The 15,221-nt window shown below is 35.2% G+C and overlaps 3 protein-coding genes across 8 annotated transcripts in view; 1 reads left to right on the top strand and 2 right to left on the bottom strand.

Annotated features, from left to right (window-relative positions):
• The window catches only part of lgals17 (galectin 17), a 12,836-nt gene extending 6,103 nt beyond the window's left edge, over window positions 1–6,733 (bottom strand). The window contains exons 1-5 of one of the 3 annotated variants that reach the window (XM_024298388.2): window positions 6,130–6,733; window positions 5,973–6,016; window positions 5,241–5,606; window positions 4,008–4,098; window positions 661–842 (exon numbers count right to left, since the gene is read on the bottom strand). In XM_024298388.2, coding sequence (XP_024154156.1) covers window positions 661–842; window positions 4,008–4,098; window positions 5,241–5,606; window positions 5,973–6,000 — 667 coding nt within the window. In that variant the 5' untranslated portion in view covers window positions 6,001–6,016; window positions 6,130–6,733. The remainder of the gene's footprint in view (window positions 1–660; window positions 843–4,007; window positions 4,099–5,240; window positions 5,607–5,972; window positions 6,017–6,129) is intronic. The other 2 variants (XM_024298386.2, XM_024298387.2) reach the window with 2 other exon arrangements.
• The window catches only part of LOC112162573, an 11,454-nt gene continuing 1,753 nt past the window's right edge, over window positions 5,521–15,221 (top strand). For 2 of the 4 annotated variants that reach the window (XM_024298385.2, XM_036214328.1), the window contains exons 1-3: window positions 6,896–7,198; window positions 7,337–7,702; window positions 8,767–8,889. In XM_024298385.2, the coding sequence (XP_024154153.1) occupies window positions 7,042–7,198; window positions 7,337–7,702; window positions 8,767–8,889 (646 nt within the window). In that variant the 5' untranslated portion in view covers window positions 6,896–7,041. Of the gene's footprint in view, window positions 5,626–6,895; window positions 7,199–7,336; window positions 7,703–8,766; window positions 8,890–14,327; window positions 14,387–14,509; window positions 15,216–15,221 lie in introns of those variants that run through there. The other 2 variants (XM_036214329.1, XM_024298384.2) reach the window with 2 other exon arrangements.
• LOC112162572 lies at window positions 8,919–12,818 on the bottom strand. Its single transcript, XM_024298383.2, has 2 exons — window positions 12,322–12,818; window positions 8,919–10,281 (listed from the first exon to the last, which is right to left on the bottom strand). Exons 1-2 carry the CDS (start codon window positions 12,649–12,651, stop codon window positions 9,772–9,774), a joined length of 840 nt encoding a protein of 279 aa, XP_024154151.1. The 5' UTR covers window positions 12,652–12,818; the 3' UTR covers window positions 8,919–9,771.

The following is a 15,221-nucleotide window of genomic DNA, read 5'->3' as shown; positions in this document are numbered from 1 at the left end:
GTTTTCAGCTATTAGCATCAGCGTTTTTGGCTATCAGCTTCAGCGTTTTCAGCTATTAGCATCAGCATTTTTAGCTATCAGCTTTAGTGTTTTCAGCTATTAGCATCAGCGGTTTTAGCTATCAGCTTTAGCGTTTTCAGCTATTAGCATCAGCGTTTTTAGCTATCAGCTTCAGCATTTTTAGCTATTAGCATCAGCATTTTTAGCTATCAGCTTTAGCGTTTTCAGCTATTAGCATCAGCGTTTTTATCTATCAGTTTCAGCATTTTTAGCTAATAGCATTAGCATTTCCAACCATCAGCTTCAGCGTTTTCGGCTATCGATTTTAGCATCTTCAGCTATTAGCATTAGCATCTTCAGTGGCCAAATTCAGCTTATGGCATTCACACTAGCATTATCGCAGGCAATGCTATATATCTAGTTCATAATTATGATAAAATGTTACATTTTAACATTTTTGTCATTTAGTTTTTAGAGTGTTCAATAAATGTTTATCCTGTTCGGCCCACGACCTAAGGTGTGTTTGGATTTTGGCCCCTTGTGCGTTTAAGTTTGACACCTCTGGCTTATTGGAGGATTAAACCACTATCAATTTCAACGTCACAGCAAAATCAAAAATAATCAATCGCCTTCACATCAGGAGGTGAACAGGTTCCTTACCTTCAACGGAGAGCTTTATTGTGCTGACCGAGACCCCCTGTTCGTCTAAAACTTTGTATATTCCTTCATCTGAGTATTTCAGGTTCTTCAACGTTAATTTGTCGCCCCAAAGACTTTTCTCCAAGCGCTCACTGGTTTGTTCATTTTCCCTCATCCACAGCAGAGACCACTCAGAGCTGTTCCTGCAAAATACAGTAAGCGGTAAACTTAAAAAAAATGAGGTGCAGAAACACAAAACTTCAGGGAGAAAAGTCAGTGTAGAGATGTGTGCTCGTGTGTTTTCATCTTGCAAGACATCATTTGTACAACTTTTCAAATAAATTGACCCAAATATTTCTCAACTGGTGCTGGTTCTCTGTTAGACAGTGTGGCTCTGAGGTTCACAATGTTCCACTCCACCTCTACAATAGAGGTAAATAGAGTAAATGTACATATATACGTGCAAACATGATGTGTTTACATGGTTTTTGTTTTTAACATCTTCTGATGTCACACTATCCAGGTGAGGACTGGCTCATTCTGATGTCAGAGTAAGGCAGGAAAAAGCTACTCTCACCAAATTATTGGGTTCAAAATATAAATTTGAGAAGCCAAAATTGTTTTAAACTCTCAAAAGAAGAACAAAGAGAATTGACGCGCATAAAATCAAGAAGACAAATATTGGAGAGTGATATTATCTCCTGTGCTGCTCAAAACACACACAGAAACAGAGGCAGCTTTATTTGCTTTTTTACGTTAACTGAAGAGTGTGTCGCGGCAATGTTCATTTAAGGCACGCACGGTAAACTGGAGCTGGTCCAACCACTTCACAAAGTGACAGCTATAACTGGAAAATATGTCAATCGTTCTCTGAAGTCAAGCTAGCATCCTGGAAACCCAAACCATATTTCCCAGAAGCCCCGGGAACATTTACTTTATGTCAGTCAGACCAAAACAGCAAACAAACATTTTTAAATGTTCTGAAAGTTCTCAATGGATTTTCAACAAAGATCCACTCTAATCATCTTTTGATCTATTTTAAAAGTGATTTTTGAATTATGATTATGTCGTTTTTAGTCAACATTAGGACATAGTTCCTGCAGAGGGGCATTAGTTCATTACAGTTCATTCAGTACAAAAATTGCGAAGCAATATTAGAATTATCCGGCCGTACAGTAGATGGATCTATTTGTCTGCAAATGGATGCTTCAGAATGGAACGTACTTTCTATGACACAAAAACACTTTTATAAACCTGCATTTTTTCATTTGCTTCTGATTCACAACAATTTGAATAAAGAAATACTCTGAAATGCAATTATGAGCTTCATTTTTTAAAATATGTCCTCCATCATCAGAAAAATGTCACAAAAAACAATTTTTCATCAGAGTGGGTCATCAAAGACATATGATCTTTGTGCTAAAGAGAATAGTATGTTTACCTTTATTTAAACAATAGAAAACAAGAAAGACATTTTTTTTCTCGCTTATATTCTTTAAAAAAAATCAAATTAAATGTTTAAAACCATTTTTAAAAAAATGTTAGTGTAAAAGAATATACTTTTTTGTAACTCTTTCTTGACTAAAGAAAGAGTTCCAGTTCCAAATCAGGACACTGGTATATTTACCTTTATGTTGTGTCTGCAAAAAAGTAAAACATTTCTACCCCTACGTGGGAAACAAAAAGTATTTTTACAGATGTATGTTTTCTGAACTGCAGTTTCAGATAAAACCTGGACAAAGAAAACAGACGCACGGTCACAGAAGAAAGTGAAAGAAATGAACAATGGAGACGGTTTCCTTCCTGCATGGCTGCAGGTGAATAATTGAATCTTTTTTTTTTTAGCGTTGATGTTTGATGAGTAAATTTTACATCTTCGTCACTGTTTACTGTACAGCTTAAAATATACAAACACATTTTGTTCTGCAACAGTGACAGTAATTGAGCGGAACAGTTTTAGATCACGCTATGCCTTTAACAAGTATGAGCTAAAAGGGGATGGGAAAAGAGAGAAAACAAAAAGGACAGTGAAATGTATGGACATGCTAGCAAACAAGTGAAATAATTTCAATTTAACTTGTTTTTTTTTCAAGTAATTTGGGTATTTGTGCATTAAAATCCCACAAATGGAGTTGACGTCCTGTCACTGTGCAGGTTTTTGTTTGCAGAGCCATTTACATCACGGCTGTGAAACTTCCTCACAATTTAAAAACAATCCTCGGGGAAGTACGTCATAACCCTGACCCTCACCTTAACAATAACACAATAACACAAGCACCACTTGAGGGAAACCAGTGCAAAAAGTACCTACAATTGACAGATTTTTTTCTTTGGACATGAACTGTTCACATTTCACCCCTCAAATCAGAAGTACAGAAGTCAAGAATTTAGCCAAAAGACTCCTACAGTTATCACTGGATAAGATAAGAAAACCTTTAATTGTCTCACAGTGGGGAAATTGCATTCCATATGTTGTTATATTTCATAGTTTTAATTTTTAAATGTATTTTTCTCTTTCAATCATATTTTTCATTTATTGCTTACTTAAAACTGTCATTTGTTGTCTGTATTATTTTTTTTTTTGCTGGAATTCATTGAGGACAGCAAAGATACCCAATGTAGACATGATCTATATAAACGCTTGAACTTGGACTCTCTTTTTGGGCAATTTCTTTAGTTGAAAAAAATGATAAATATTGCAAAAATGTATTTTCAACATAAATGATCCTACAAAAATTAAATAAGGTAAAAGTCAACTCAGATGGAAACTGTGTTTTTAACATATTCTTGTGGCATTTTTATGATAATTTAGGACACATAAAAAGAGAATTAAGCTCAAAATTACACATCTGAGAACTTTTTAATTCAAATTGTTTTGAATTTGAAGCAGAAGAAAAAATGCCATTTAAAGAAAATCTTATTTGTGACGTAAAAAATACAATAGGTGGGCTGCAAGTTTCCTGCTCTGCTCCATTGTGATGGTATAGACGACTAAATCGATGTACGTCTTAGATTTCCTCAAAGCTATACAGCTGGATAGCTCTGATATTGCTCAACCGTTTTTGTTTCACCAGTAATGTTAGCTGGGGGGTGTGAGGGGCTGTAAGCTAGCGGAAGGGTGTGTAGATAGAGAGGGAGGGGACGCCACGGGTCCCTCCCACAATTTAGAGATGAAATTCTACTAAATTACTGCTTTAAATTCACAAATCACACTGTCAACATTATTATGAGGTGGCATACTTGCTCCAAGACTAAGGACCTTCTGACCCCTCCATGCTCACAGGTGCGGCCAATCAGGCACTCGATGAGCAACTCAGATTGACCTTCTTCTTCTTCTACTGTTTATATAATTAAGAAATAATGCTTACTTGCTCAGGTAGACCAGAGTCATTGAATATGGCGTCCGCAGATCTATGACAAAGTCTTCACCTGGACGATGAGACTGCCAGGATTTGTTATCTGAGAAGTCGAAAAAAACAAAACTTCACATGTATAAAAATCTGTAAACACAAAAGAGGGAATTCTGTAAATTAAAGGTAAATAATTTGGGTAAAAAGCAAACATATTAGGCAAGATATTTAAATACTGTATCTGTAAAGACCAAAAGAAAAAGGACAGAAATAAAAACAGAAACAATTAGGGACGTAGGAGGAAAAAAATCAATTCTTAGAAATATCGCGATAATTCGATTGATAATACTTGTATTGATTTAAAATGCTGATTTTAGGTCAATTATTTATGAGTGTCCTTCAGCGTCCTAATTTTGTTTTCCACCTACATCCCCGACCACTAGTTGGGAAAACTGAGCCTCTTTGAGCAGTTCAACACCATTGACGAAAACCGTTTGTCGTGGAAATCAGACCATGTTGACAGTTTACCTTTAAAAACAAATATTTCTTAATTTACTAAAAGAAAAGCACTATAAATTTTGGGGGTTAAAACCAACTTGCATATGAGAAAGAGTTGCAGCGCTTACGTTTTTTCCCCCAAATCTTAGCCTACTCTTAAAAAAAAGAAGCGAAAAATCGTGATACACATTTTATCGGGAGACGCATATCGTATCGCCAGACTCTTTCCAATACACAACTCTAGAAACAAGTGAAAAAAATAAGAAAATTAATATTTTTCTAAGGATAGAAATGAGTTATAAGACTTTAAGGAGATTGGTATATATATACACACTATATATACTATATATGTACACTATATATAGTATATATATGTACTATATATAGAGTACATATATATATATATACATATATATATGTACACTATATATAATATATATATATATATATATATACACACACTATATATAGTATATATATAGTGTGTATATATATTTACTATATATATATATATATACACACTATATATATGTACTCTATATATAATATATATACACACTATATATAATATATATATATATATATATATACTATATATAGTGTACATATATACTAAATATATGTACACTATATATAGTATATATACATACACACTATATATAGTATATATATGTGTGTGTACTGTGGATTGAAATTTAAAATAGATTTTTTTTTTTTTTTTAAAGAAAGAATCCCTTCAAAGTCCGCACTAACCTGTTACAGACAGTTTGACGCTCTGAAGGAAGACCCGGGTTCTTTTGGACTGCACAGCCTCCACCACCATGAAGCTCTCGTATTTCCCTGTGTCCCTTATCTGGACGTCTTTGATTACCAGAGAACAATCCCCGGACCCCAGCTTCTCTTCAAGCACTTGAAGTCGGCCCCCAAATTCCTTGGCCTGCCACTTCTCTTCGCCCCGCTGTTCGAACACGGTGTTAGGTGGGGCCACCCACTGGATATGATGGGCGGAGATGCTTGCTTCATCTAACTGGGACTTCCAGCAGCAGGGAAGGACAACTTCGCTGCCCACCGTGGACACCACAGTCACAGGGTAGACGGCGGAGGGCCGAGCAAATGAGCCTGGAAGAAAAAGAAAAATGTAGTTTATTTTCTATTAAGGTTCTTCTGCTGAAAAATTTTGATTGTCTTAACTAGTGGCTTATAAAACATTGGCAGTGATAACCTTTGACCTTATAAAACTGTACTTGAAATATCAATTATATCAATGGATAAATGTCAGATATTAAAAATTAAGTACCATCAACTTAAAAAAACACCCATTACTTGGTGTTAATGCAAAATCTGATTTAAATATGACTTTTCGTGAGTAAAATTAACTTTAAAACCAAGAACTACTATTAATTAAGTAACAATTTGACATTTTACAAATAATATAATCATTAAAAATGAGCTCTTAAATCTAGTGTAAATCAGTAGGATACTCACAAACGAAGCAGCCAGTCAGCAACCACATAATGTGTAAAGAGAACCTGCCAAACACAAGAAAACACTCATTAAATAGAGTCAGAGATATTATTAGTATCTAATTTATAAAGGAGTTAACTTGGCTATATATTAGTATTTATAATGTACTTTCACTCACAAATACTTGCTTTTAAAAGTGGACAAAAATGAACCCAACTATAATTCTATTGTCGTTATATATATATAATATATAGGCGCGTTGGAGTTAAGTTTCGTTTTCAGCAGCTCTGTTTAGTAAACGAAACTGTAGTGCCTCCTGTCATTCAATAGTGGAACAGCACGCGAACGTTTTCCCAGCAGCTTTGCGGGAAAGTCATGCATTCACGAAAGCTATTTTTCTGCAATAAACACACATATACAAAAGTAAAACGTATCTTTTAAATAAAGCATTGAAAGACAAAACCATGCAGCACATAATGCAACACACAGGAAATATTTTGTTTGGGAAAAAGGCGTAAAAAAAAAAAAGTTGGTGGTTTCAAAGTAAAAGCTCGTTTCTTACCAAAGCCGCATTTTGTCCGGTTCTGTTGGTCTGCTGGTTGGATGCTTAGTTCTGCCTCCTTCCCTCCTGCCCTCCGCTGTGTAGCTGACTGACTGTGTTGTTGACAGCGTCAGCGAGCAAGTTTTACTCCTCAATCAAACTCAGTTTCATTTCCCCGGAATTACCAAAATAAAAGCAGGGCGTTGTTCAGGTCTTAAAGTGACATTGTTTATTTTTCCTTCCTTCTTCAATGTAATACTTTCCCAAAATCTTAATATTTGATAATAATAACAATGATAATAATTTTACTATTATTATCATTATTGAATATGCTTTGGAACAACAATAATGGCAACATGGAGAACAGGAAACAATCTTGATGAAGTTTGCAGTTCAACTCAAATGTTTTAAAAAGTGCAGTGAAGGAAACGTGATTAAAAAAACAAATCCAGGCGTTTCTTCTGAAGGCGGTGGTTTTTGGTGCCTTTCTGGTTTTGTGCTTCCGGTTTGACCGCAGAAACGAAACCTAAGAATGAAGCAGACTGGGGGATGTGGGAGATGTCCTTGTTTTGCGCAAAAAACATATTTTCCAACCCTCTCATTGACATGACACCAACAGTCAGTACAGTCACTTCAGTGCAAACTTGTGAGGAGACCACTCCAGACCTCATCATGTCTCATCTGCTTTGGGTTGTTTTTCTCCTGTGTAAGCTCTTTTTTTATTTTTTATTTTTTTACTTTAGTGTATTTAAAGATGCAAACAAACATTTGTGAAGAATTAAATTCATTTTTTCCTGTATTGCCCAGTTTAATTTTGGTGTCTGATATCTTGTCCACTCTTCAGATGCTGCAGGATGCTACCCTTCATCCTCCTCCTCACCTGGTCCCAGCTCCCTCCTCGTGATCCAGAAAGGCCAGAATGTTTCTCTGAGCTGCAATCTGTCCTCCAGCGTAGAGATTACCTGGTACCTGCTGCGCTCCGAGCAGCTGCTGCCTCTGCTCACTCAGAGACCCAGTAAAGTCTCAGGTGGAGACACAGCAGACGTCCACTCTGGAAACACCCGCTTAGGCTGGGCAGGAGCCGTGGAGAGCGGCCAGGTCAGCCTGGAGATCAAGGAGGTGGAGGAGGAGGATGCTGGGCTGTATTTCTGTGCCGGGCAGCTTGAAGCAAGCAAGCATGTAAATGGAGGAATCCAGCTCACAGTGAGTGGTATGTGTCATTTGTTCCTAAAGCTGAGTGATTGAAAATACTTGCAAGCGTCAATTTAGGAACTTAGTTAAAAAAAAAAAAACTCGAACTTTTGTCCGAAAGGTTAAAAACATAAAATACTGTATTACCTTTAAAAAAATTCATACAAAAACATGATAACAGGATAAACGTTTATTGAACATTCTGAAACTACATTTTTAAAACTTAAAACTGTAACTTTTTAACATATTTATGAACTATATATATATCATTACCTGTGATAATGCTAGTGTGAATGCTGTAAGTGGACTGTGGCTACTGAGGATGCTAGTTCTGATAGCTGAAGATGCTGAAGTTAGCTTGGTAAAATATGAGCTAAATGCCAAATTAGTCTAAAAATCTATAAAAACAACTTATTTTAGCCAAAACAGCTCTCATGTAACTGAAAATTAGCTAAATAGTCTAAAAACCTAAAGAAAACAGCCTACACAGCCAAAACAGCTGGCGTGTAAATATTAGCCTAACTCCAAAACAGCCTTAAAAAAGCCTAAATTACTTAAAAAGCTAGTATGTAGCTGATATATTAGCTAAACTCAAAAATAGCCTAAAAAAAGCCTAAATTACCCAAAAAGCTAGCATGTAGCTGAGATGTTAGCTAAACTCCAAAATAGCTTAAAAATCTTAGTAAATGCCAAAAATAGTCAAAAAATATAGCAGAATGCCAATTTCTAAAACTTTAAAAGTGTAACTTTTTAACATAATTATGAATAATGAAAAGACAGGAATATTATTCCAGAATAAATCAACTTAAATCTTAAATACATTTTTATTTTATCAGACTGGTTTCTTGAACATAAAAGTGAGTTCACTTGACTCAAATGATCTCTACAGTCACCAGATCTCCACCCAATAGATCACCTTTGGGATGTGGTGGACTCGCCGTCATGGATGTTCAGTCCACAAATCTGCAGCAACTGTTTTAATCTGAAGGAAAATATTACTTCAAAAACAACTGATGTTCTTCGAGTTTAAAACACTTTTATTGATGACTTATTTCTCTTGTTTGTTGTGTTGCTTGTTTTGAGGAATCAATGGAAAGAAGCAAATCAGGGACAAGGGCCAGCCGCGTTGGACTCTGGGAGTTTGGGTTCTCACAGCTTTACTATTCCTCTGTTTTGTAGTCCTGGTTGGATTTTTCCTGAGGTCAGGTAATTCCACTTTTTAAGTTATTTTTATTAATTTAGGTTGAAGAGAATCAACACGTTGTTAACCTGTACAACATATGGAAGAATTTGGTGAATTTTTTAAAAGAGCGCCACCCGAAGGACAACTTATATATGAAAAAAAACAGTCTTTCAACTACTTTTTGATTATTGCCGCCAAGTAACCAAACTATGTTAAAACTCAAAAACTGATGTTATTTTATTCCGAAATTTTTCTGATAGCTAATACATATTTCAAATATGTACTCTCAATGTTAGCAGACTTTTATTAATGGAATGTGCATGTTTGTTAGGCAAAATAACTTAATATTTTAAAGGAAAATACTTTATTTAACGCTTTATTTTCATAACATAAACACTAGTCAACACAAGTTCAGAGATTGAAAAAAAGAGACTCCGAAAGGCACCCCAGAGAATAATAAAGATTCATCATCTTTAAGACGAGATTTTGTGCAAAATACATTTTTGAAACAACAGAAAATTATCTAAATAATACAAAGCAAACATTTAAAGTGTAAAGAAACAATGAATGTAATCAAGTTTCACTTCTGATCACCAAATAATAGCATTTTTTACTTGTTTATCTCCACTTGTCAATTATTTGCAGTCATTTTTGAGTAAATGTGAAAAATTTCATAATCTACATCCCCAAGTAATAGTAGTTTCTTCAGCAGAACTGCACTCTGTGGATAGATGCTAATATTTAAAAAGAATTTAAGCTAAAGCTTGAAAGGGTTGGAAGACTGCTTACAACTTTAAAGATTTTCCCCTCTTCTAACTACCACATCTGGATTTAGAGGTCACAATGAGATGTTTCGTTCAAATGCTTAAGAAGCACCAGAGCGACAGGAACTTTTGTACTTTGACTCATGCCTTTTTCAGCAACAGCCCGTATGGACGGAGAGATTCCTGCACGATGGCTTTTGTCTTGACTTCAGTGCTGTTTTCGGGGATGTACACCAACCACAGACCATCCCTGTTGCACGACTTCCTGCTCTGTGGGTTGATTCGGTTCTGAAGAACCACTTTGTAGCGCTTACCGTCCACCTTAGACGTGAACAGCTTGCAGTATCGCTCAGCCAGCTGGATGTCAGGCGTGGAGTACACCCCCCTGCCACTTGTCTTCTCTCTGATCATGGACGCGGCGCAGGCTTCCAGGAACTGTGGGGAGTCGTCAGGATTCCCGTCACGGGTCAAGATGATGCCGAGCGAGCCGTCCATGTTGTGTCCGTGGTAGGAAACGGGCCAGGCATCCTTCCCCGTTCCGAGCCACTGGTCCCCTCCATCGTACTGCTGTGAAACTCGCAGGGCAGCGCGATCCCAACCACAGGGACGGATGTACACTTCATTCCCACGCAGGAATTTCTGATTCCCATCCTGTCAAATGGGAAAAATGAAAATTTGTCAATCAATCAATTTATATGTAAAACACCTTTCATCAACTTGCGTAGAACACAAGGTGCTTGAAATAAAACACAAAATCATAGGTTAGAGCAGGGGGTCAAACTCAATCCCAAAATGGGCCAAAATCCAAAACACACCTTAGGTCGCGGGCCGAACAGGATAAACATTTATTAAACTCTAAAACTACATTTATAAAACTTTAAACAGTGACTTTCTAACATAATTATGAACTAGATATATAACATTACCATCGATAATTCTAGTGTGAATGCTGTAAGCTGAATTTGGCCGCTAAAGATGCTAGTGCTGATAGCTGAAGATCCTGAAATCGATAGCTAAAAACACTGAAGCTGACAGCTAAAAACGCTGATAGCCAGGAAAAAATATTAGCTAAATGCCAAATTAGCCTAAAAAACTAAAATAAAAACAACTTGCATGCAGCTGAGAAATAGCTAAACTTCAAAATAGCTTAAAAAACAAAATTAGCCAAAGAAAAGCTAGCACACATATTAGCTTAACTCCAAATCAGCCTAAAACAATTTGAAAAGCCTAAATTAGCCAAAACAACTGGCGTGTAAATATAAGCCTAACAGCCTGAAAACTTTTTAAAAAGCCTAAATTAGCCAAAAGAGCTAGCATGTAGCTGAAATATTAGCTAAACTCCAAAATAGCCTAAAAACCCTCATAAATGCTAAAATAGTCCAAATGCTGTCAAGTTCCACAAGACAATATCAGAAACAATATTTTCCTTTTTTTTTTTTTTTTTTTTTAAATTGTGACTTAAAAAAAACTTTATCTGAATATTTAAACACCTTTCACATCTATATAGCTCTGCGTTGTGTGCGAAACTGCGTCTGGAACCGCAAAGCATCTAAATCCGTGGTAAATATAAGTATACACTATTTACTATATGCAACTCGCTACGCCCCCCTTCTGTCCTATTTCTTTTCAAAATGGTGGCTTTTCTGTTGGTTTTATCCCCATAGCAACCATTTAAGTTTTTGGTCACATGGGGCTGACGAACACATCTATGTAATTTTTAAAAGAATCGGCAAAAGTACATTTCTGGATTTCCTTGGCAACGGAAATCTTTGGTTAACCACGTCCACATTTATGGTATGTTTGTTCAGTTTGAGCCAACAATTTATGTATGAAATGTTTCAAAACTTTCAAAATCTAAAAACTGTATTCAAATCGGCCTCTGAGTAGAGGCTAGAAGCGTTGGTGCGAAGCAACCCCGCCCCCTCTTCCTGTCCCCGCTGGTAAAATCTTGGACCGGGGAGCTTGTGGGCCACCTAGCATAAGCTTTACATCATAAATATGGCCAGTTTTTCTTGTCTGCTCCTGAATCACAACAAATAATATATATTATATGAAATTATATTAATAATATAAGAAAATATTGATATAGTAACACTCAGAAATGCATTTTTGAGGCTAATTTTCTTAATATATGTCCTCCATAATCAGTAAAAGGCCACAAGACGATATCAAAAACCCCAAAAAACGTGTTTTTAATTAGAAAGAGTGTTTAAGACAGGGGTGATATTGGTTATTTTCCTTGTACTAGTCTCAGCTGAGCATAACAATAGTCGAGTCTACAGTGATTAAAGCATGGATTGAGCAGGGGTCTCACTTCCAGGGCTTTAGGGTTGCTGGTTTTTAAGGAATTCTGCCTCCTCTGCTAATGATTACCTGGATCAGGTGTGTTTAGCCAGTAAGGAGCTTTAATGACAGGTTAGCTAGCAAACATGTAGGAAGCCGGCCCTCGAGGTCTAAAGTTTGAGCCCTGTTTCTCCTTGTTTACACTCCTAATTCTTGCTTAAATCACATTTGTTTACTCAAAGCCGATTCATTTTGATGACACCTTGTTCATACATTGTGTAACCATTTTCTGCTCTGGAACAGGTCTTGTTCTGACCTGCTTTGCTTTACATGGGTGTGACACAGGGCCATAAAGTGCAAACAAGATCAATCTGAGAATTTAAAAAACAAAGATTTGCGTCTGCTTACCTTCACATTGGTAAAATCATAGTCAAACTCTCGATGGAAGAATTTCTGGAGATTTATTTTGACGATGGGCTTCAGGCTGGATTCAGGTGCCTGACACAAGGCCGGGGGGGAGCTGTACATGTCTGCGTCATCCTGCAGGGATAGAGTTCCTATGCTTTCATACTCCAGTTCTTTAAATCCCTCCTGTTTGTAGAACTCCCTGAGAGCCACAATATTGACCAAGTCCTGGGGTGTCAGCTGGGGTGTCGGCTGGGTGTCTTCGGTTGTCGGCTGCATTTGACAGCCAGTGAGAGCCTCCAGAGCCTCCAGACAAACCTTTGGGTCCGGCATGTTGAGGCAGGCGGTTCAGCTCCTTCCAGAAGAAGTGAAAATGCTGTTTTTGCTCTGTTTTTTTCAGCAGTTTTGAGTTGTTTTCTTCAAGGAAAGAAATGAAAAGTAGAGCTGAAGGGTAGTCCGCCTCCTCACAGCACTTTCACTTTTGGTTTCTTTCATTAACTATTTCCTCTCAGGGGACATTTCTGCAAAAACAGAATCTTACGGAAGTGAAAACATTTTCTTATGTTCTGTCTTGCAAGAAAAACTTATCAAGGAATCAAAAATAATCTTGGTTTAAGAAAATAACATTTTTTTCTTAAAATAATATAAGTTTTCTTAACTCATTGGCAGATTTTTTTTAGCTTTTATTTATAGAATTATGTTCAAATTTTAACATATTTGGGGATGTTTTTGCAACCCATGACAATCATGGATTATTTATTTATTTTTACATTACTTACCTTACGTGCTTTTTTATTTAATTACATACTTCATCATTTAATTATTTACTTGTTTTCTTTCATTACTTACTTTACTTGCTAATTATTTTTACTTACTTACTTGATCATTTATTTATTTACTTATTTTTTTACATTATTTACGTTACTTGCTTATTTGTTTGTTCATTTATTTATTTATGTACTCACTTACTTAATCATTTATTTATTTACTTATTTTCCTACGTTATTTATATCACTTGCTTATATATTTACTCGCTTGCTTACTTGGTCATTTATTTATTTATTATTTAATTAATTAATTAATTAATTAATTAATTAATTAATTAATTAATTAATTAACTTAATCATTTTTTGAATGTACTTTCTTGCATTATTTACTTTACTTGCTTATTTATTTACTTACGTAATCATTTATTTATTGACCTATTTTCATACATTACTTTCTTTACTTGCTTATTTATTTATTTACCTACGTACTTAATTATTTATTTTTTTATTATCTTACATTATTTACTCTACTTGCCTATTTATTTATTTACTTACTTACCTAATAATTGAACTTGCTTATTTATTTACACACATACTTTATTATTTCATTTTTTACTTATTTTCTTACATTATTTACTTTAATTATTTATTTATTTTTTTACTTACTTGATCCTGTATTTTTGTACTTATTTTATTACATTACTTACATTACTTATTTATTTGTTTAAAATATTTTCTCTTATTTACAGTGTTTTGTTGAAAGTGATTGGACTGAGTTCTGCTTTGCCGCTTTGGCATTCTGGAATGAAAGCAAATTTTCTTCAAAGTGAGGAGAAAAACATTTAAAAGCCACAAGTGTCAGAGCACTGTTGTTATTAATAATTTTTAAGTGTTTTTTTGTGTTATTTATTGTTTATCTATTCTTTTTTAATGTAATGGTAGCTATGTAATTTCCCCTTTGTGTGATCAATCAAGTTCCTCTCTATTCTATTCTGCTCCTTCTTAGTCTATAAAACCAATTTTTACAAGTTTTAAGAACAATTTTAAAGTTTAAATTTTGTAGTGTGTGTCTCCAATTATTGATCAACTCATTTTGCTCATTTAGTGTGAAGTTCATTACAGAATTCACAACTTTCCTGAAATACGATAGAAGTCAGAAAAACAACAGTTTAGCTGCTCGAGTTAAATTTGAAGCATTTAAAAGTCGTATCGTCATTTATCTGACCTTTTCTATCTTTTCAGGTAAACCTGCTTGCTGCTGTGATTTACTGAAATGGAATGACACCCTGCCGGTAACAAAGGTCAGAACTGACAGATCTGACTCACCCGCTGAAGTCTTGTTGTGTTAACTTTTATTCTGCTCACAAAAGTTTCCTTGCTTGAAAATGATTGACTGGTAACCAGATGTTATTTTGTTCCTGTAGGAGGAGTCTCTGCATTATTCCAGCCTGAAGCATGTAGGAAAACCTCACCACGCTGACAGGGAGGAGCTTGTGACGTATTCTACTGTGAACCATAAGATCAACGGATCGCCAAACCGCCAATAAATTGCTACTTTTTTTAATCTCCACCACAGAAAGTAAATTCTAAACAGTTTGGTATATAGTTGGTTACATTTACTGACCTAACAAGAAAAATAAGTTTACTTTTGAGTCCTGTTTTTATATTTTTTCATTAAATAATATATCATGAAAACATTTTTATTAAAGATTGTTTGCAGAAAATTGTAGTTTCTTATAAATGTAAAACAAAGACATCTATACGAGTTTAAATTCACATTTTAGACTTCAAATGACATATAGTTATATGATTAGAAACTTTTATTTTGTCTTCCTATTAAAATTACATGTTTTATTGAAATTAAATTAAAATGAAATTACTGATATGTTGTAAAAAATAAGATTTTTGTTCAATGAAAGCATGAAAAATGATCCGAATAATTTTGTGTTTGTTTTGTTGCCAATGGTGAAATACATAGTGAAGAGTGTGAGGCTTTTATTTTCTTAACACCATTATTTTGTATCTCAGAGTGGGTTTAGTTAACGTCTAACATCTAACATGTGTGTTTAGATCGATCGAGCGTTAGCACTAGCCGTCCTATGGGAAATCCCATTATTCGTTAGCATCAAGCTAGCA

This window comes from Oryzias melastigma, linkage group LG11 (assembly GCF_002922805.2).
Source record: "Oryzias melastigma strain HK-1 linkage group LG11, ASM292280v2, whole genome shotgun sequence".
In the NCBI taxonomy this organism is placed as follows: Eukaryota; Metazoa; Chordata; class Actinopteri; order Beloniformes; family Adrianichthyidae; genus Oryzias; species Oryzias melastigma.
The sequence above is the reverse complement of the archived record's forward strand: the minus strand, read 5'-3'. Positions and strand labels throughout refer to the sequence as shown.

Coding starts and splice junctions, on each gene's coding strand:
- LOC112162572 (XM_024298383.2), bottom strand. CDS start 12,651: ATGCCGGACCCAAAGGTTTGTCTGGAGGCTCTGGAGGCTCTCACTGGC. Junction 10,282..12,321: donor ATGATTTTACCAATGTGAAG/GTAAGCAGACGC, acceptor CCCATTTGACAG/GATGGGAATCAGAAATTCCT.